The 21,365-nt window shown below is 43.3% G+C and overlaps 1 protein-coding gene across 2 annotated transcripts in view; it reads left to right on the top strand.

Moving 5' to 3' along the window:
• Positions 1-21,365, top strand: part of Myo16 (myosin XVI) — a 482,119-nt gene that overhangs the window by 444,481 nt on the left and 16,273 nt on the right. For both annotated transcript variants that reach the window (XM_076913797.1, XM_034520363.2), the window contains exon 34: positions 10,146-10,237. In XM_076913797.1, coding sequence (XP_076769912.1) covers positions 10,146-10,237 — 92 coding nt within the window. The remainder of the gene's footprint in view (positions 1-10,145; positions 10,238-21,365) is intronic.

A 21,365-nucleotide genomic window follows, 5' to 3' on the forward strand; every position in this document is an offset into this window, starting at 1 on the left:
CACATGTACTTTGGAGGAAGGGTATATTTAACAGTTAAAAATGAAGTAGGCTTGGGCTGGAGAGATGGCTCAGTGGTTAAGAGCACTGACTGCCCTTCCAGAGGTTCTGAGTTCAATTCCCAACAACCACATAGTAGCTCACAACCATCTGTAATGAGATCTGATGTCCTCTTCTGGGGTGTCTGAAGACAGTGACAGTGTACTTATATCCATAAAATAAATAAATAACTCTTAAATATGTAAAAATAATATGAAGTAGGCTTAATACCTGGAGATAGAACCTAAACTGTAAAGCTCTACCTTGGGCATCACTGTCTGCATCTTACTGCTCAGGCAGAAAAGAGAGTAACTCAGCCATTTTTGATGACCTTTTGGAGGTTTGATGTGATGCCGCTCTGCAAGAACCAGTCAGTAGAAGGTGCTTTCTGTGCTGAGGAGAACATGAATGTTCAACCAACATTGATGAATTAAATGTTTTTACACAGCTAAGAATGTGGAGGGAAGTAATACTGAGGGGCTTCAGAGGACAGATTGGCTTTAGGTGACTATCACTTAGAAACTGGCTGAGCTGCCGTGGCCAAGTCCATGAAAACAGATGTTTTCCCTGATATGGATTTAGTAGCGCCTGATGGGAAAACCCAGCTCTTCTTCCCTGAGGGTGTCCAGAAGATCCTCATGAGGCATCTCTGTTTACTTTGATAAAGGTGGCCAGAGACCTAACAGATAGTCAGATGCTGAGCTGGGGCCCAGAGGCCACAGTTCTCTTTATTGTTTTCTTTGCTCTGTCGAAAGCCTGGTTAAGCAGAGAGGGGTTTAAGGTGGCTCACCATTGGAGAGAATATAGCTCACCATGCCATGCAAGCCATTGGTAGTGGGAGGTGAGGTGGCTGGTTCCATTGTTACAGCAGCCAGGATGAAGGGAGAGATGCTGCTGGTGCTTGGCTGGCCTAATTCTTTTTTCCTTCTTATTTAGTTTAAGAACCCAGAACAAGGTGCCACCCACAATCAGGGTATGTCATCCTTCCTCGGTTAAACCTTTCTAGAAACACCATCCTAGGTGATGCTACATCCATTCAAGTTGACAGTCAAGAGCAATTATGACAGCCATGCTAGTCTAGCAAGGCAGCCTGGGTCTTAGGTTCTCCTCCCAGAAACGTTAGGGACACTGGAAAAGCTTACTTCTCTGATAGCAGAATAAGTTCAGAATTCACTAAGGTCACCAAGGAGGTGGAGGTGTGATGTACCCAAAACAGAATCAGTTGTACCAGAACCAGGACCATGGGTTAGCTAAGCCCCAAGTTGGACTGAGGCTATAACATCATTAAGTACCTGGAGAAAACACAAATCGTTTCCTAAGGACAATAAAAGACTAGGCCTCTTAATATTACCACAAACCATTTTTTAGATACAAGACACAGCACACAATGAAGACTTATAAGACCTATGAGCACAAAACTCAGATGGAAAATCAGACACAGAACTGGCAATCGCAGTTGCTCATAAGAGCTTAAAAGGTCAGAGTGGAGAGACATGTGCCTGAGAGGAAGTGGATAAAATCGGAAATTCCTACAGAATGGAAAGTTGACTGCCCAACAGAAAACAGTACACACATCACAACCAAACCCATACAGGGTGATGTTGAATTTGATCACAGAGTTGTTTAGGTAGACAATGGACAGGTAGTCTTTATAGAAAATCACACAGGATTCAAGGAAATGATGTGGGCATGTACCCATCTCAGTGGGAAAGGTTGTGAGGTTCTAGAGAGAGGGGGTGATTAAATATAAAAACATTTGCTAGTTTCCCCGCCCTTGTGAAAGCATCAGGCATGGATCTGACTTGGTGATTTGTTATAGAGCCCAGCAAACTCTTCGCATATAACCCAGACATTAGCAGTGTCAATGCAAGCACTGAGAACAGATGCTTTGTATACTTAATTTATAATCCATAAAGCTTAAAATAAATCTAGCACACTCCGACAAGTGAACAGATGTCTCCTTATCTATTGTTATGTGAGAAGTCACTCCTCCCATCCCCCAATTTTGAGAGTTAATACAACAAATAGGGATTATTTTAGGTTTACTAAGGGTCTTCCAAAAAGTCCCAATAAGGAACCCCAGGAGAGAGAAGACTGAGTTCCCTCACTGGAAACAGAACCTGTCTCTGGGAGCACCTGAGCCTCCAGGTAGATCCCATGTTCTTGACTTTACAGTGGTTACAGTCCTGCAGATCAAAAAACAAATACATCAGAGAAGGAGGGAGCAAGGTAACTCTTTAGCCAAATATTTAATTAATCTATGTTTTGTTAAAAAAAAATCCTCAAAATGTAAAAGCTACAACTTGAAAAATGGTCATAGGTAGATTCAATGAAGTTGACTCAAATCTCTCAAGACAATTTGACTGGTGGAAACTGATGAATTTTCACAAGCACCGTGATTTCCTGGTCCACAATATTTTCCCAGAACTACTAAAATGTGGAGTTCCAGGCCCTGTGTGTCTCAATAAGCATATGCCCATTGAAGAAACAGTACCTGCAGTAAGCGCTAGGCAGACAGCCAGAAAAATCCAACCCTCAGTGTTACAGAGCTGAGTAGTTTCCACACATGCAGCCTGTGACTTGTTCATCACCATGGTACCTCTAAAGGGGAACAAGATTTTATTCTATTTTATTTTATTTCATTTTATCTTGGGGGAGGGGGGTATACCACCTGTGTGAAAGTACCCATGGAGGCCAGAAGATGACATCAGATCCTCTGGAACACCATACACTTCAGTATAGTGCCATATTGCCCAGGTTCAAACTCCAAACCCAATGCAATAATATCCAAATATAGGACAAAGGTACCTTTCACCTTCTAGTTTTCTCCTGTTAAAGGGCATGATGCAAGACTATGCCAGGGAACCTTTTAGATGGGGCTACCCCAAAGTTAGTGTTCAGTCAACACTACCTATTCACAAGTCATGGGCCTCTCAGTGTGGAATCTGGGAACTGAACTCCAGTCCTTTGGAAGAGCAGCAAGTGCTCTTAACCACTGAGCCATCTCTCCAGCCCCTGGGGATCAATTTTGGTTTGGATTTATCATGCCCACGCCCATGCCCATGGTACAGTCAATGTCCATTCTAAAGAAAGCACCAGAAGCAAGTAAATATTTAAAATAATTTAAAGCTCTAGACGAGGCAGAAATAGCACTATTTTCTAGGAAATGATTTCTTTGGAGTGCCAGGATCTGCATGCTACCTCTGTTTCCCAGAAATAATTATGTTTGCTCATTCACTGAAATACAGTTATGTGTGGCTAATTATAGCGATCACTTACTTTAATTGCCATCCTTTTGCTGATGTGAACACAGACTTGGATACTTTTTTTTTTTTTTTTACTTAATTATTCCCTGGACTTGTAGTTATTTATCATTATATTTGGTAGCCGCCTTTGGTGTTAGGATGCCTCAGCTATATCAAACAGAAATATTTTCAATATAAAGATGTTTATTTTGGGGCAAAGCAGAGATATAAAAAGTTCGAACTAGGACGTTTTATGATCAGTATGATTTTGTTTCTTGTGGCTCAATGGATATTCGTTTTATTGCTGAGCATCAGGAAAAATGGCAATTAAAGGCGGAGTCGTTACATTTAAGTCTACATTCATCTCTCTTCTGTTGTTATGCACTCTCATTCATCGCTCTCTGTGTATAGTCTGTGTGTATCTGCACCAGGAGATGAGGGGAAGGAAGGACTGCTGATCTCAGCATCGTTCCCTTTGTCTGGAGCCGGGGGATATCAGGACCAAGTCACACAAAACGGGAGTTAACAGAGTATGGCTTCCATCACTCATGTCTCAAGAGCAGGCATCTTGGAGTAGGTTTCCATCAGATATGTGTCAATACACATCCTCCAGCCTTATGTCTGAAACTGTCCAGATTCCTTGGCACTCAATGCTGTTGTCTGATTCTAGTCCCAAGAGCCAGAGTGAAGCAAGCAAGCCTCCACTTCACAGACGAAGAGCATTGCAGTTGTGTGCCATCTCTAATTTGGACTTTGCTTAATTAAATGTTCTCACTGGTGTTGGGAACTGAGGGTTGAAAACTGGTCAGCTGGGATTATGCTTTGCCATCCTTCCTGGGGCATAAGGCATCATCCTGCCAGTATGCAAAACCCAGATCTGACATAATGGCACCCCAAACATGGGCATGGCCTTTCACTTCTCAACTTGAAAAAGGAATGATGCAAACTGTTGTCAGAACTTCTATGGGGAACCTCATAGAATATTGCTGGCCCAGGCAGCATTCAGTCTACAGTACCCATTCACTCAGTCAGCAGTACCCATTCACTCAGTCAGCAGTACCCATTCACTCAGTCAGCAGTACCCATTCACTCAGTCAGCAGTACCCATTCACTCAGTCAGCAGTACCCATTCACTCAGTCAGCAGTACCCATTCACTCAGTCAGCAGTACCCATTCACTCAGTTAACAGTACCCATTCACTCAGTCAGCAGTACCCATTCACTCAGTTAACAGTACCCATTCATTCAATGAATAGTGCCCATTCACTGAGTCAGCAGTACCCATTCACTGAGTCAGCAGTACCCATTCACTGAGTCAGCAGTACCCATTCACTCAGTCAGCAGTACCCATTCACTCAGTTAACAGTACCCATTCATTCAATGAATAGTGCCCATTCACTCAGTCAGCAGTACCCATTCACTGAGTCAGCAGTACCCATTCACTCAGTCAGCAGTACCCATTCACTCAGTCAGCAGTACCCATTCACTCAGTTAACAGTACCCATTCACTCAGTCAGCAGTACCCATTCACTCAGCAATACCCTTTCACTCAGTTAACAGTACCCATTCACTCAGTCTACAGTGCCTATTCACTCAATCAACAGTACCCATTACTCAGCAATACCCATTCACTCAGTCAGCAGTACCCATTGACTCAGTCAGCAGTACCCATTCACAAAATCTTGGAGCGTTTCTAAGTTTATATGGAGAAGCCATGGGGGTTATAGGTGAAATAGACAAGGAGCATGCTGGTGAATTGAATTTCCTGCACCGTGCAGACTGCAACCCTATAAATAGCCTGGAGCAACCTCCATACACCCAAGTGCACACCCTGCCTGGTGCAAAGTGAGTAGAAACAGATTGAATAAGGCCAAAGCGTGCACTCCAGTGATCGAGGGTGGATGTAAGGTTTCGAGTCAAATTCTCTTTACACAAATTTGAAGATCTTGTAATGGTTTCTCTATCTTTTCTGTATTGCGAGGCAAATGAAGTTGCTGTAACACACATGCATTTCCTTGGAATGTTTAATGAAAACGAGCATGTTTATTGCCTACAGGTCATGTATGCCCTTTCTTCTTAGTTTTCTATGTATGTTCTATGTCCTTCCCCTCCCCCACCCCCACATCTTGATTGTAAGTCCTTGTGTGTGTGTGTGTGTGTGTGTGTTTAAATATACTGAGACTTTTATTTAATGTACTTCAGTATTTTATGTTGTTCTTACATTTTCGCTTTAATTTCATTTTAGTGTTCATAATTTTTTTTTTTTTTTTTTTTGGTTTTTCGAGACAGGGTTTCTCTGTGTAGCCCTGGCTGTCCTAGAACTCACTCTGTAGACCAGGCTGGCCTTGAACTCAGAAATCTGCCTGCCTCTGCCTCCTAAGTGCTGGGATTCAAGACGTGCGCCACCACCGCCCAGCCATAATAAGATCTTTTAATCTGTTTTTCCCACCATGGTTGATGACTCTGGAAACATTTTTAGATAATTTGCCTTAAAAAGGGTATTATTTCTATGATGATCCCTATACCTTGGGAGGAAGGGATGTGATACCGATGTCCAGTTTAGAGCTGGACACTCTGTAGTCTCTTAGTCTCTGCACCTTGACCAGTGGTGGGTCTCTGTGATAATAACCATCTACTTCAAGAAGAACTTTACTCATGAGAGACAAGCAATAATCTATGCGCATAGCAGTGTGTCCTCGAGAGTTGCTCCAGTGTTTTCTTAGCTGAATGAAGTAGGTCCTCCCGTAAGGCCGATGACCCGTCTACACTACTACATAAAGACTTAATGTCGGAGGCAATAGGGGACTTCAAGGAGACAGTGTATTCTGGACATCATTAGGCAATTGCACACAGCAACTGGGACAGCATGCACAGCCAGATACAATCCCAGCATACACAGCCAGACAAGACACCAGCATGCAGACGGGAGGTGGGCACAAGTTACATCCCAAGCTAAAGAGCTATTGGCATTTCATAGCTGCTGGGAAAGGGTTGTTGGTTTTATTTAATGGTATGACTCCTTTTTAATATGGACCATAATGAGAGGGGGGTTGGGAGAGGGAGAGGAAAAAAGAGAGAGAGAGAGAGAGAGAGAGAGAGAAATAGAGGGAAAGAATGAACACACATCACATTCTGAATTCATGAAATGGGGTCCGTAGAGGTGAGGCTGGATCTTAGAGAAGTTTGGAGAAGACAGAAGAAATGATCAAAACATTAACATAAAATTCTCAAATAATCAATAAGATATTTTCTTGATACACACATACACACATGCATGCATGGACATATGCCTAACCTCCTTTGCATGTCAGGATTCCTAGCCCACTTAGCACCCCCGCCTCCTACCTTCTAAGATTCTAGCTAGAAATGAAATTCCCCTGCTGCTTACCACAACCTACAAAGATCTTCTCTGTCCCAGGTGTCTCCTGCGGGGCTTCTTCTTACCTACCCTTACTCAGAGGAGACCCCTCTGCTGTCAAGCTCCCGTTTATCCACCTCTGTCCTCACCAGCCCCCACCTCTACAAATACATCCACCCTGGTCTGTACGTCTGTCCCTCTCTGTTCAACCCTGCCATGTCCCAGGCCCACCATGTCCTCAGCAGATGGGAATACCTTTTCACCCAGGACTTTCATAAAATGTTGTCATCTCTTCTTAGAAGTCTTCAGTGCCACCAATGGTGCGCAAAACATTGTCACATGAGAGATCTCTTAAAGTCCTCTCATATCTGCCTGGCCTTTGCCTTCCAGTATATTCTCCTGTTCTCTGAGATGTACTTCGAATTGGGGGCTGTTCCTTATACAACCTTGGACATCCTGGTCTATCTCGTCTGTGCTCTCAGCTGGGCCTGCAGCTCCTGGTCCATGTCACTGTGAGATCCTTCCCAGGCTCCCTTGTCGGGAGACTTTCTTTGTAGTGAACACCTGCTTCCCTCAGAGCTCACCCTGCCGTACCTGCCTTTCATGTTCCATACTTTCCACGTGGCTATCTCAATAATGGTATGAGATTGCTACTTATTGTTTGCGTCATAATGAGTCACTAAATATGCTCACAGCTAAGCCACATTCACACACAAAACCCACATTCTCTGCTGAGTGTATGTCCACGTTCATTTGGGCAAACCACTCTGACCCATTTTTCACAGAGGCAGCCTCCCCTCTGAATCAACTGTCCTCAGGGACATGTCATCAAATATCCTACATGTGTCCTTTAGCCATCTCTCAGGTGGGACCCCTTGCTTCTCCCTGCACTGAGGCCTTGTCTGTACTCTCCCCAGCCCTGAGTACATTCTGTTCTTCTTAAATTAAATGTCAGCCCGTTAAGCTGAACTGTCCACATCACCAGGGCCCTTTTTTTCTTCTCCACTGTGTTTTTCTGCACCATGTTCAGAGAATGCTTATATCTATGTCTTCATTTTACCCACGGACTTTCTGGAAAGCCTGCTTCCCTGCTGCCTTGGTTTTCGATCTGTGACAGGGTCTAAGCTGATTTCCCCTTTTGATTCCCAAAGTCAAGCTTATAATTTATAAACTGTTATTTTTGAGAGATGGATTCCCACTTCCTCTGCCTTTTATCTCCTGTCTGAGAGACATTGAGGGCAGTGGCTAGAACATAAAACATCCACGGATAGATAGACACAAGTTCAAATACTTGGTCCCAGCTCATGGTGTGGTTTGGGGAGGTTGTGGAACTGTTAAGAGTTGGAGCCTCCCTGGAGGAAGTGGATTGCTAGCAGCAGGCCCTGGGGCTTTATAGCCCAGCTTCACTTCCTTCCTGTTTACTTGGCTTTCTGGCTGAGGACTCAGTGTGACCAGTGAGCGTCCTTCTCCTACCCCCACCCCTTCCCCACCATGATGGACTGTACCTTCCTAGAACTCAAACACTTAATCTCTTAAGTTGCTTCTGCTGGTTATTTTATCACAGCAGCAGAAGTGACTAGGATGTCATACAGACTCCACCTCTGTCTTACCTTATACTTGGCCCTTTGCTTTCCTGTCCCCGCCCCTGGTCTCTCATGTCCTTTATCCAGGAGTCTTTCTACAGATGATGTCTTGTCGTAGACCCACAGGGTCTGGTGCACCAATCTAAGCTCTTGATTATGCCACCCAATCAGTTGATGGCACTACTACCACTACCCATTTCCAACACATCCTCTTCCTGTTCTACTGGGGATCATTATTGCTCATGAATAGAACCTACTCTTCGCCCTTAGACACCCTTAGTGGTGGGGTACTGTTCACCCACAATCAGCCCTGTCCTGATATGTTTGTAACACTCTTTCTGGAAAGATGGGAATAAATGTCTACTCATCCCAGACAGAAAACTGAACCAATGACAGACTAAAGTAATACAATCAAAATCCAGCTTTAAAAACCAATGATTCTATTGGGGTTACTTATAGGAGCAGGTATAACTCACAGACATCTGAACCTCTGAAAGCCCATCCCATCAAAGCTGGAGTCCTAGAGAACTCTGCATGAGCTGCAAAGCTTAACAGATTAGAGAATCTCCTCTCCTCAGCACTCAGCAGTCCTCACTGCTTATATAACCTAGGAGATTGGATGGCCCTGTAAATCTGGTCAGTTTCAGAGACTTCCTAGAACTAGTGAGTTGTTGGCTTCCTGGGTCTTAACTAGTCTTTCTTTAGAACTTTCTGAGTCTTAAGGAGTTTCCCTCTAGGATGGAATGCTTCATACAGGAGAAAATTGCAACGGAAAGCATTGAAAGGACCTTTATACATGGAGGCCTGTGTGCATTTACCAAGAAGGCAGACTGGCCCGCCTTATGTTGATTGGACACAGACTTCCCTGAGGAACTGGCACACTCCCGTAATTGGAAAAATGCACAGTGATTTCCTAATGATTTTTAATTTAGAAATCATGTATATGTTTAATCAATTAAACTGTGCTGGTTAATTATGTTTCCAGAGGAGATGAGTAATTGCTTCAGTATTTAAAGTTCTCTGAGTTGAATTCATTCCACTGGGCAGTTATTTCTCCTTTTATCTGTTCATGTTTATTAATCAAGTCACTTGGGGCAATACATGCCACCTCCATCATGGTGGCTCTCAATCATTGTAGGGGAACAGATCTGTCCTCAAGGTGCATTTAATAATGTCTAAAATCATTTTGATTTTCATGAGTCAGGGTGAATCCAGTGCGTAAAGACCAGGGATGCTACTGTTTCTGGTGCACGAGACAGGCTTAGAGCAGAGAATTATACAGGCCAAATGCCAAGGGTCAGAAATAGGCCTCTGCTGTGCAGAATAATGAAGAAAAGCATCCACTGCCTCACAGGATGTCTGTGCCCTTTGTGGGAGGGGTGTGTGCTTTTCCTGAAAGGTCACTTTTTCTTGGCCCTTGGCTAAGAGCTGGTTGTAATTGATCAGTTTTACCTTCCTAGCTGCCCAGCATCAGCCTTGGTTTCCATGGCACCCAGGTGTGCTTCTGTCTCACGTTTCTTCAGTCTCTGCATTTTTGCCTACACTGCCCCGCAGATGAAATACTAATGCCCATCACCGTCCAGTTGGGAAACATTGCCAGTCATCTGCTTCTTTCTTCCTAGAAGTGCTTTGAGTGGTTTCTAGATTTTAGGATAAGTGCCCCTCCTTCAGTCACTTCTGCACTGCCCTGACCTGTTTGCAGTTGTTTTCTCTCTGGCAGTATCTCTCCTCTTTTGCTTACTAAAACTACAGTAGCTTAAAGTATTCCCATCTAGCTGCAAAATTTAATATGTGCTATTGTCTAATGGTTCAGTGCATGGAATATGACAGTGTCTGATTACTATCTAAGTATGAGCTGTTTTTTTTTTTTCTTTCATCAAGAAGATGCAAACTCATCACAGTTCTCTGTGTTGGCCTCTACAGGTTTAGCTGAGAATGATGGGTGCTCCAGGTTGTGTCTGAGCAGCATGGGGACATCATCATTTCAGAGACATCGGGAGAGCCACACCACCCAGGTAAGGACACCCTGTCCTCCTCCACACAGCAATGGGTGTAGTTAAATCATGGCAGATGTCACTGAGTCATGCTGATGGGTCTCCTTCCTGGACTGAGAACTCGTATTGTCCTCACTGCTATCTGTGGTGCTTTGTCTGAATATATCTCTCTCTGTCTTCTCCATCTCAGCTGGCTGCAATTTTCTGCTTGTTTTTGAAAAAGAAAAATGTTCCTGAACAGCTAAAAGCCAGCTTTTTTTTTTTTTTAAGTAGAGTATTATAGACATCGTTTTGCTGTGGTTCTGTAAAATCACTAGCTGCTGGTGGTGATGGTATGAAACCTTCTGACAGTGATGGTGTTTTCTGCGTTTGGCTTGGGGTAAAGCACAAGGCTACAGCGACACAGACTTGGAAGTAACATCTGGTTGTCCCAAGGTCCTGCGGGCACTCTGCTCATCCTCGGAACCTCCGAGTTCTGCATGATCAGCCTCACTTAAGATACTGTGTGTGGGGCTTCCAAGATGGCTCAGTTAATTGTGCACACATAGATCTAGGACCCAGGGGAAAGGATGGATATTGTAGCATGTGTTTGAACTTCATTGAAGAAGAGATGCAGAGAGGCCGATCCCTGGCATCCACCAGCTTAGCCTTCTCAGCGAGTCCTAGGCCAGTGTGAGACTCTGTCTCAAAAACTGAATTCAGCATCTTTGGAAGAAGAACACTGAAGGTTGACCTCTAACCTCTAATGCGTGCACACAAACATGCACCTGCACACACATGTGCCTATGTGCCCCTTTGCACACACATACTCATAAGCACATGAACTCATCCACACACGAACACACACAAATACACTTAAGACACCATTTACTGCGGGAATGTGGTTCTCATGTGCACGTCAGGATTGTATGTTCATGCTCACCATGTTTTAACCTTAGATATTACCCTCAAATAAAGATTATTCAGGAGAAAATAATACAAAGGAATTCAGGACAAAGCCATCTTGTGGCCTTAAGGTTAGCTGTCAGTGACATATTTGACACCACGTAGGCATAGCCACGTTATGAGCTGAGGTCTTTCTAAGTAATGCTGATGAGGTGGTGTGAAAAAAAATCAATAATTTTAATCTTAAAAATAAATCTCTACAGTGGGCAATCTGCAGAAATCACTTGTGCTGATCTATAGGCGCCACAATGGAAAGGAAATGCTGATTGGTGGGGATAATAAATTCTCTTAATCCTGCCCGTGTTCCTGAGAGATGCATCTGCTTTGCTTCTGCAAGCCTTACAGACGCCCAGCATGTGGGAATCCCCACAGCACCTCTCTGCCCTGAACAGGGGCTACCGCGTGTCAGAGTTGACTCCTGTACTACACAGAGCAAGAACCTGCCTACTCTCAGCCACCGCGCTGTGCTTCTGGAGCAAGGAGCAGGTTGGAAGCAGGTCTATGAAGTGCGGGTTCTGGATCTTCCTGTTCATTTGTGGGTTTAGCTAAAAGACATAGAACCTTGGGAAAGGTTTGGGAAATTGTCCCTATTTCCTGATTTCAAAGAGGCTTTTTCAAATGTGAACCCTTCCCCTGGAAGTCCCCAGTCACCTCACCCTGTCCCCCCCCACCAAACATGGGGATTCATGCTCCTTCGCTGTCATGCTGACTGGAGGCACTCAAATGTAGCAGCAGATTCCTTACTGCCCAGAAACTGTGAGTTATGGGACATAACTGTGGTTTAACTGCCACATGTCCCCAGAATTTATCTCCTCTCTGACATTTATAGAGGAAGTACAGACACAGTCAGGCATGTCGCCTTTTAGATTTTTCTGCCAGAACAGTTCCACAGGAATTGCATAAAACCAGTGCTGAACAGCAGTGAGATTAAAGGGAACCACCAAATGAATCCCAGTCTATCCTTTTTGTAATTAGTGTCACGCAGGGCGGGGGGGGGGGGCTTCAAAGACACCCATTTAATAAAGATAAAATATGGTATAAAGAAGACAGAGAGTTGGTCATTTAGCAAGGTTCAGAAGGCAAGTTCGCTGAGTTCATTGGCAAGTTAAAACCACACAGCCTACTTGGGAGGAGTTAAGGCTGCTAAGAGGGAGGAGTTAAGGCTGCTAAGAGGGAGGTGGAGCCTCGCCTCATTTTCCATGTGTTTGAACTTATGTGGAAGACCACATTGGACATGCGTGGTGGTCTTACTTGTTGGGTGCTGGTCTCAGCTACTTTGATGAATCAAAGGAAGACACTGGCTCCCTCCTTTCCCTGATTCCACAGCAAGACAAGCGCATAGTGGGGCACTGAGTTATGGTCAGTCTTAGAGACAAGGCAAGAGATGTAAGGGATAAAAAAGCACAGCCTCTTTTGAGGACTTCCGGGAGACAGCAGAGGGACGATAGAAGTCTGCTGCCCATCTGCTCAGCCTTTCCTCAGATTTCCTGACCTTTTGTTTTCCCAAACAGCCGAACCCACTGATGAAGTCCAGAGTTCATTCCTCATGCCTGCAGATACATCTGACAGATGCTGAACTCATCGTTACTAGCCACAAAGTCCATTTGTTTTCAAATGTGTCTTCTCCACACCAGTCGTACAAAATCTCCAAGTTAATCCTGTTTGGTGCCTGGTGTTGAATCCTGTGCACTGGGGGAAAGCATAAATTCCACAGCTGATTCACACCTCAGTTCCTATGCGAGCGTGTGTGTGTGTGTGTGTGTGTGTGTGTGTTCATGTGTGCACACGCACATGAATGTGGAGGTGAGAGAATAGCCTTAAAGCTGTCGTTCCTTGGGTGCCATCCACCTTGGTGCTAGGTCAGCCTTTAAGCCTGTCTCTGCCTCCTCAGAGTTCCGATTACAAGCGCTACTGTGCCCAGTGCTTTCTTGTGGTTCTAGGGGATTTGAACTCAGATCCTTGCTTTTGCTTGCCAGGGGAATGCTTCATCCACTGAACAATCTCCCCAGACATGCACCTACTCTTACTATATAAACTTAACAACAGTATCTGTCCAGATCAGAGCCTCCATGAATAGCACTTGCTCTTTTCCTCAAGATAAATAATGCTTTATATTTCACTGTAGGTTTTTATTAACTTGCAAAATGCCGTGCCTTTACGTGCCTAAACAACAAATGCTAACTCTCAATTAAAATAGCTGAAGATCACAGACACTGGAGCCGCAGGCATTTACGGTCCTGTGGAGGCCCTTCGTGTTGATGTGCTCGTTGGGGTGTCAGTGTGTGCTGTCATGAGCTGAAGTAGAATATTCGCATAGTCCTAAGCATGAATAACACACCAGCCATAAATTATACTGGAATTCCACACACTGTTTCTTGGAGGGTCTTGCAGATGCAAAGATAGAAGAAATCGTTTAGTGTGGAGAGGCATTTCGGGCTTACTTGGGAATTAGACAGCATTTACAGGAACAATAGGACAGATTATCTACGTTCATTTTATGAGATTTGAATACTTTTCTTTAATGTCTGTGCTACTTGGTATGACTTGGTCTCTTAGATGTTTAAGCTGTGGAGAAAGACTCAGCAGTGTCTTCAATACTGGTAGCTCCAGCCCAGAATGTTTCCCTCTCCCTCCCTCCTCCTCTTCCTGATCCTCCTTGCCTTCCTCCATCTCGCTCTTCCCTCCTCCCACTTCTGTTGCCCCTCCTCCCCCTAAGGATCCTTCTCCCCACTGCCAGCTTACCCACTGCTGGCTGAACCAGAGGGTTAGATCCTGTCACAAGAAGCCAGCAGATACAGACACAAAGCACAGCATGGTGTGTGTGGAGAGGGTAGGAGCGGTGGGAGCAAACTTCCCCAGGAGTCTGCTATGCACCCTGTTGTGACCACTCCCCCTACACACTGGTAAAGTTTCCGCACAGCACACTGCTAGAGGATGCTCTTTCTTTTTCCTTCCAGCATGTCTTATTTGCATTCAGATGCTTGCTTTGCAGCAATACCTCTTCCATAGCCTTTTGCCCCGCCCAGCCCACGCCCACGCCCATGCCCCCAGCCTCCCCTCTGCAGTTATACTGTGTGCTTCCTTGTCTTTTTTTTTCATGGTGGACTCTCACACACTTGGCCAAACTTGACAAAACCTTTTCTTTAGTATTTCAAAGAATGCACGAAGTCACTGTGAGTGTGGGCCGTATCCAAATCCCCATCATATGAGATCCTTGATGGTTTTTGATAAATGCATTGCAGGCCAGCTTTCACAACCTTCGTAAATACCTTGTCCACCCCTGACACAGCCGCTGGTGGAATACCAGACTGGGATCAATAGAAAATCGACCCAGCCCAAGGAGCAAATTGTTACGTGGTTTGTTTTACTGAACCATCAAAGAAACCTCTTTGTAATGTCATACATCAACAAAATTAAGAATAACAGGCACTAAATAAATTCAGTGTTTGCTTTCTATATTCATTATATTTGTGGTACGGACTGCTGGAAATTACTGTAGCACGGAATTGAAACAGACTGTCAGGTGGAATAAAGATATGTAGGCATGGTTGGTTTGAACATTAGGATGCCTCTAATGCCCGTGGCATAGACGAGAAACTAGGTAATTCTTACAAAAAGAGCTGCCTACCTGTCTGTCTTCGACATCTCTTCCTCTGTCTGTCTATCATCTATGTTTCTTTCTGTATATTTACCGTCGGTCTTCTTATCATCATCTATCCGTCTATCTGTCAGATAAATTCATTTATTTATCTATCTGAGCTTCAAACAGACGGATAAATGGAGCGGGAAAGGCCTTCCCACACCCCAGCTCTCAGGGAATCGGTATTCCACACTCACAACATACACATTGTGTGTAAGAAATGAAGGCAGTAAATTACTTTGATGGTAAGAATAAAATGTCAGTGCTTTCCACAGGGGGCAGGCCATGCCCTGCTTAGATAAGGAGACTTTTGAGAAAACAAAAAGTCTGTCCTGTGTTTTGTATTCCTGTGATGCTCTCCCTGTGTGACCTGAATATGATAATATGAATAGTATTTTATATTTAAGATTACCAATGAGATGACTTCAGGTGTAAAAATGTTACAAGGATGAGAAATCCCATGTGAAAAGGAAAACAGACCTGTCTATACATGGCCTACATATACATATAAGCACATCAATCCATCCAGACAGCCATGTGTCTATACATGGTCTCTACATACATTTGTCTACACAGCCTCTCGCTGACTATTCTTTCCTTGATGAGAATAAGTGGGTAGCCACACACTTGGCTAAGGGGCAGTGATATCACTGAGAACACGTGTGTGTTAATATGTCAATCCTAGCAAACATGATTACAGAGGTTTATTAAAATATTTAACACAAAGGAGAGAAAACACAGCTAAATAAGACTTGCAGAACTGTTAGCATGCAGGCATAGAATAATATTTTTTAAACTATTTAAGGATGGTAGTTGTGACTTGGTGATCCAGCGTGATACCTGGTGTTAGAAGGCCCTTAAGAGGCTTGTTACTCCTATAGTGAACTAATAGGAATCTTCTGTCTCTGGAGTCAATATTTTGTGGGACAGTTGAGTGAATCCAAAAGACCCATTATCTAGTTAAAATTTGAAAAACATCAATGTCTGTGTGTGGGGGATGTGTGTGGTATATGTGTATATATGTGTGTATATGTATGTGTATATGTGTGTGGGATGTGTGTGTGTGTGTCTGTGTGGTGTGTATTGGGGTATCAGGGTATGGGTATGTATTTGTGTATATATGTGTGTATATGTGTGTGGGGTGTATATGTGTGTGGGGTGTGTGTGTGTGTGTGTGTGTGTGTGTGTGTGTGTGTGTGGTATGCATTGGGGTATCAGGGTATGGGTATGTATTTGTGTATATATGTGTGTATATGTATGTGTATATGTGTGTGTGGTGTGTGTGTGTGTGTGTGTGTGTGTGTGGTGTGTGTGATGTGTATTGGGGTATCAGGGTATGGGTATGTATTTGTGTACATGCAGGTGCACCTATCCAGGTGTGTGTATAGAGAGACCAGAGATCACTTTGGTGTCTTCCCTTATAAATCTGCACATTTTTTTGTTGTTTGTTTGCTTGCTTTAGCAAGGGTCTCTCTCTGAACCTAGAGCTGTTGTGGCTAGACTGAATGGCCAGAACATCCCCAGAACCCACTTGTCTATATCTGTCAGTTGTGAAGTTACAGACATACATAGCCATGCCTGGTTTTTACTGGACTGTTGGGGATGTGAACTCAGATACAGTAAGCTCTTTACCTACTGACTATATCCTCAGTCCCATATTTATGATTTCTTACAACAAATTTTATTTTGTTAATGTTTTATATGCATTGGGATTTTGCCCGCACGTATGAGAACATCTGCACTGCAGTTAAAGAGAGTTGTGAACTACCACGTGGTTGCTGGGAATCGAACCTGGCTCCTCTGGAGGAACAGCCAATGCCCTTAACCACTGAGCCATCTCTCCAGCCCCACAGTTATGATTGTTTTAATTTTTTTCACTATGGAATATTATGAACTTGTTTTGTTTAAAGCACTGCTGTTGGATAAAACACACCGCTTTGGTAAATCTTGCTGTATTAGCGTTCGAGCTATGTTTTTAGAGAAATAATCAATAGGGAGCTCTTGATTCCATCCCTCCTGCCAGACCAGAAGTGACTCATCACTCTGACATCAGCAGAGCCTCATCTGCACTTGCACTTCACCAAATAAATCCATAAATCATGCAGTCCCCATAAAATAGCAGCTGACACCGAACATGCTTTCAGTGTAAATAAATACATCACTCCTACAGATATTCTGCAACTGTTTTTGTCTGGTTTGATTGACTGATGGATTGATTGATGTGGCTGCAATATTTTGTCTCATTTTGATATCTTACTGTCTTTTCGATATATCAGCCTGAGTGTCAGCTGTAGGTTCAGCAAGGAAGCATTAGAGTTGAGATGTTTGTTCTGACCCATGGAACTAGTGGAGACAAGCACACCCTTGCACTTATCAGCCTAACGTGGCTTTTAGCTCTCTCCAGCAACCTCAAAGGACATAAACTGAAGAGGACAGGACGGGCCCAGGGACACAGCTCTGCCCCTGCCCTAAGGTTAGTCTTACTACTGGTCACCAGGGATCTCACCATGAAAGCACTGGCCCTCACTTCTGTCTTCCAGATGTCCACAGCTGCTACTATTGTCCGAGTATGTTGTGCCCTCAGTTCACCAAAGATGCAGGGAGATGGTGACATTCAGTGGCCAGAAACTAGCACATTTTAGGTGTGAGCTGGTCTGTTTAACTTCCGATTATTTCTCAAATATAGTAAATCTAAGTAAATACGGTCACGGAATTCCTGAGATCATGTCCAGAATTTGACAACTTGGTATGGAAAACTACAAAAAGAACAGCCTATGTCTTTGCTTTTACCAACCATGCTGAGATGCACACCTGGAATATGCCTTTCATTCTCTATAGGGGAGAGTCAGCTTGCTGGGGCTCCCAGGAAATGGAGGGCTGAGGTTCTGAACACGGTGCCCCCAACTGTGGTCGCCTCTAAAAGTGTTTTCCACTGGCAAATGCCTAGTTTGGTGATTTTATTCTTGCCAATGATAAGTGGGAGTTGAGTCAGGTTGCCACCTCTTTGGTGTTTTCCTGGCTGTTGTTGTTGTTTCTCTTGGTTGTTGTTGCTCTTTTCCTGGTTATTTTCCTGATTGTTGATGTTGTTGTTTTCCTGGTTATTGTTGTTGTTGTTTTCCTGGTTGTGGTTGAGGTTGTTTTCCTGGTTGTTGTTTTTTTAGTTGTTGTTGTTTTCCTAGTTGTTGTTGTTTTCATGGACACTCACAACTGTACATCCAGATCTGTTCTTTTCCTATTTCCTGACAGGTCGGTGTCTTTCAGCATACACATTTTAGAAATTTTTTACATATTCTGGATAATGCTGCTTTTCGATTTCATGTATGGACAACATTTTGCTCTGTATCCCTAGTCAGTAGATCATTAATGGGTTTCCTAGCGGCTACACACTGGTTATCTGTTGATACCAGTTGTCTAGCTACTGTTCTCATTAAAAACAAAAACCAGCTTTTGATATTCCTAATAAAGCAGGGTCCTCAGTTTCCCTCTGAGCTGCCTGCTTCATCTGGTGACTTTCCATAGGCTCTGCTTACATGTTTGTTCAATTAAAAATATTCTCCAATTCCCCTTGGGACTTTCTGTCTGGCCAATGTACATTTTCCAAATGTTCAGAGATTTTCTGTTGCCCGTAACTGATTTCTGGTTGGTCTGCTTGGGCCTGAAGACGTACCTTGTATTTTCTTCATTCCCTTAAATACTTGAGCTTTTTCCTCCCTCCCAGGCTATGGCCTGTATTGGTGACACTTACAGGTGCTCTGGAAGAGGGAGTATGTTTACCTGTTCTGCCTCCCCTACTGTCAGGTCTGGTTTGGGCCATGTGGTGTCAGTATGATGACCCTTTCCTTTTCTCCCAGGATTCTTCCTTCTTGTGAGGTCCGATTGTCTGGAGCTGGCCAGCTGCTCCATCACTCTTTCCATCCTTGCCTGGAAGGTGAAGCTTTTCATCCTGTGAACTTTCTAAACAACTTCAACAGGTCCCTACTCTACACAACTCACAACCTCCAAGTACAATTAAGGGTGTGCTAGAGGATTCTTAGACTTGTGAAAATACCATTCCAACTTTTGCAACTCTCACTCTCCTGTAAAACATTCATCCCATGACTCAGACTATATCTGCTTCTCTGTCTCACACAGCTGTGCTGCCCATGGCTTTGTTAAGGGTCTTATTTATTTTTCTACAATCGGACAATCTTCCAACAGGCCATCCACACTGGTCACTGATATGCCCAGCCTCAGGAGAATCCATTTTGTTGTGTGTCTCCTAGTCTGCACTGTTTGTGTGTTTTATTTTGCCTCATTTTGCTGGTTTCCTATGGTGGCTTCTTTTAGGTTATTTGAAATGCCCTTTAATGCATATATATTTTTATTTATAATATATAATATATAAATAATATTTTCCTCTTCAACTGACTAGGAATAGAGAATAAGCAAAATGTTGTTCACACATGAAATTGAAAAGTAACATTATCCAGAATATGTAAAGAATTTCTAAAATTTGTATGATAAAGAAAGACACAGACCTGTCAAGAAACAGGAAAATATAATATTATATATAATATAATACATTATTATATATTATATATATTCTCAGGGTTGTAAACCCTTTTATATAATATATATAAATTATATATCATATATAATATATAACATAATATTGTATGTTATTATGTATTATATAATATATTATATTACATATTGTATATTATATATTTATATATTATATATATTTATATATCCTGGCATCTTAACTGTATATCCTTGTAAGTGCTTTTGTGGTTGCCTGGTTGACTGTAATAGATATGCACCAAGTTTTTGTCTATTAGGGCCAATCACACTACCCCTTCTTCGCTCCTCAACTGACCCTTACTTCATAGTTGGCCCATGTCCTTCTGCCTGCACGGAAACTTCCTAGGCAATATTGCTTTCAAAAGACATTGTCTCAGTTTGCTTTCCGCTGTGATAAATGCACCACCACCGAAAACAACTCGGCAAGGAAAGGGTTTATTTGTCCTATGCATCCAGATCACAGTTGATCAATGGAGGAAGGCAGAGCAGGAACTGAAGACAGAAACTGAAGCAGAGCAGAACGTGGAGGAACAGGGGTGCCTGTGGCGCGCTCTGCCTGTTTTCTTAGACAATCCAGGACCACCAGCCCAGCTGTGGCCCCTCTCACATCTATCACGAATCAAGAAAATGACCCACATACCTGCCTACAGGAAGTCTGCAGGATGTAGTTTCTTAGCTGAGGTTCCCTCTTTGAGGATGACTATAGTTCTTACTGAGTTGACAAAAACCAATCAAAGCAAATCATATTTTAAAAAACCCACCCTCGCCAGAGCGGCGAGCTAGCGTCTTGGCAGCCGCCATGCTTACTGTCTCCAAGGCACCCTGTATTACTGATACTGTGGCCCGCTTTCCTGTCGGCTTGAAGCTCATTCTGGAGAGTTCTCTTAGATCGGGTCCAAGATTCTCTATGTTTTAGTTCTCCCCTGTCTTCTCCCCCTCTGTAATTTCCGTGCTTGTTTACTCTCCTGACTCCAAGGGCTCTGCATTTCCTTCTATGTGCGTTGCAAACCTGGAGAGGGTGTCCATAGCGGGTTTTCCCTGTCCTGACCCTCTTTAGGCAAACTCCCCATGGAAGTTTGTTAATAGACTGAAGGGGATTAGCCCTTACCCTCAGGGTCTCCGTTTTTTGTTGTCCTGCTCAAGAAAAATCTCTTTAATATAAAAACATTGAAAATAATTTCTCTTGCTTTCTGCAAAGAAGATGCTCTCTTGCTTTTACATGTAGGAACCTAGCCTCTCGGCTGGGAGTCTAGAGTCGTGTCATCAGTGATATTTTTCATTTCTTTGATCAGAAAAGAGTTGTTTCCTGTGTTTTCAGCATAAGGCCATGCTGAAAGGCCTTATGGCCACTGGCTTCGGGGGCCAGAACATTGCCAGAAAATGTCTTCTATGCTTGACGTGACCTTCCAGAATCTTTCTCGATACTGTCACCTTTTACATGGCCTCTTTGAGTGACCTTCCAAGGAAACAGCTGCCTCTGCAATGCTGTACTTATTATGCTGTTAGGTAGGTCTCTTTTATGCAACTTGCTTTTTTTTTAAGTGTGTATGTGGGTGTCTGTGTGTGTGTATATATATATACATATATATATGTATATATATATATACACACACGTGTATTGGGAGGGTGTTTTATGAGAGTTATCTCATGTGTGTGTCTGTGTGTCTGTGTGTGAGTGCATGTGTCTGTATGTATGTGCAGCCTGATACAGTTGCACTTCTAGAGACTGCACCAAGTGCATTTTTAATTACTTTGTATTGAAAGCACACACCAGCACTCAATAAATCGCCAACTCAATTTAATTGTCAACCAGTGTCAGTCCTAGAAGAATTAAGGCGAATAAATTGATATAATATTCCATAGCTTTATTGAATAGTTTTTATTAAAGCCCATGTTAAAAATACAGCAATAAATTTGGTAGATAGGTCGCTAAAACTCTGTTACTAGCTCTGAGAGGGGTGGGGTCTGAGAGTCTCATGGCATGAAGGATTCCAGAAGATT

Source organism: Arvicanthis niloticus, chromosome 16, assembly GCF_011762505.2.
Source record: "Arvicanthis niloticus isolate mArvNil1 chromosome 16, mArvNil1.pat.X, whole genome shotgun sequence".
Classification (NCBI taxonomy): Eukaryota; Metazoa; Chordata; class Mammalia; order Rodentia; family Muridae; genus Arvicanthis; species Arvicanthis niloticus.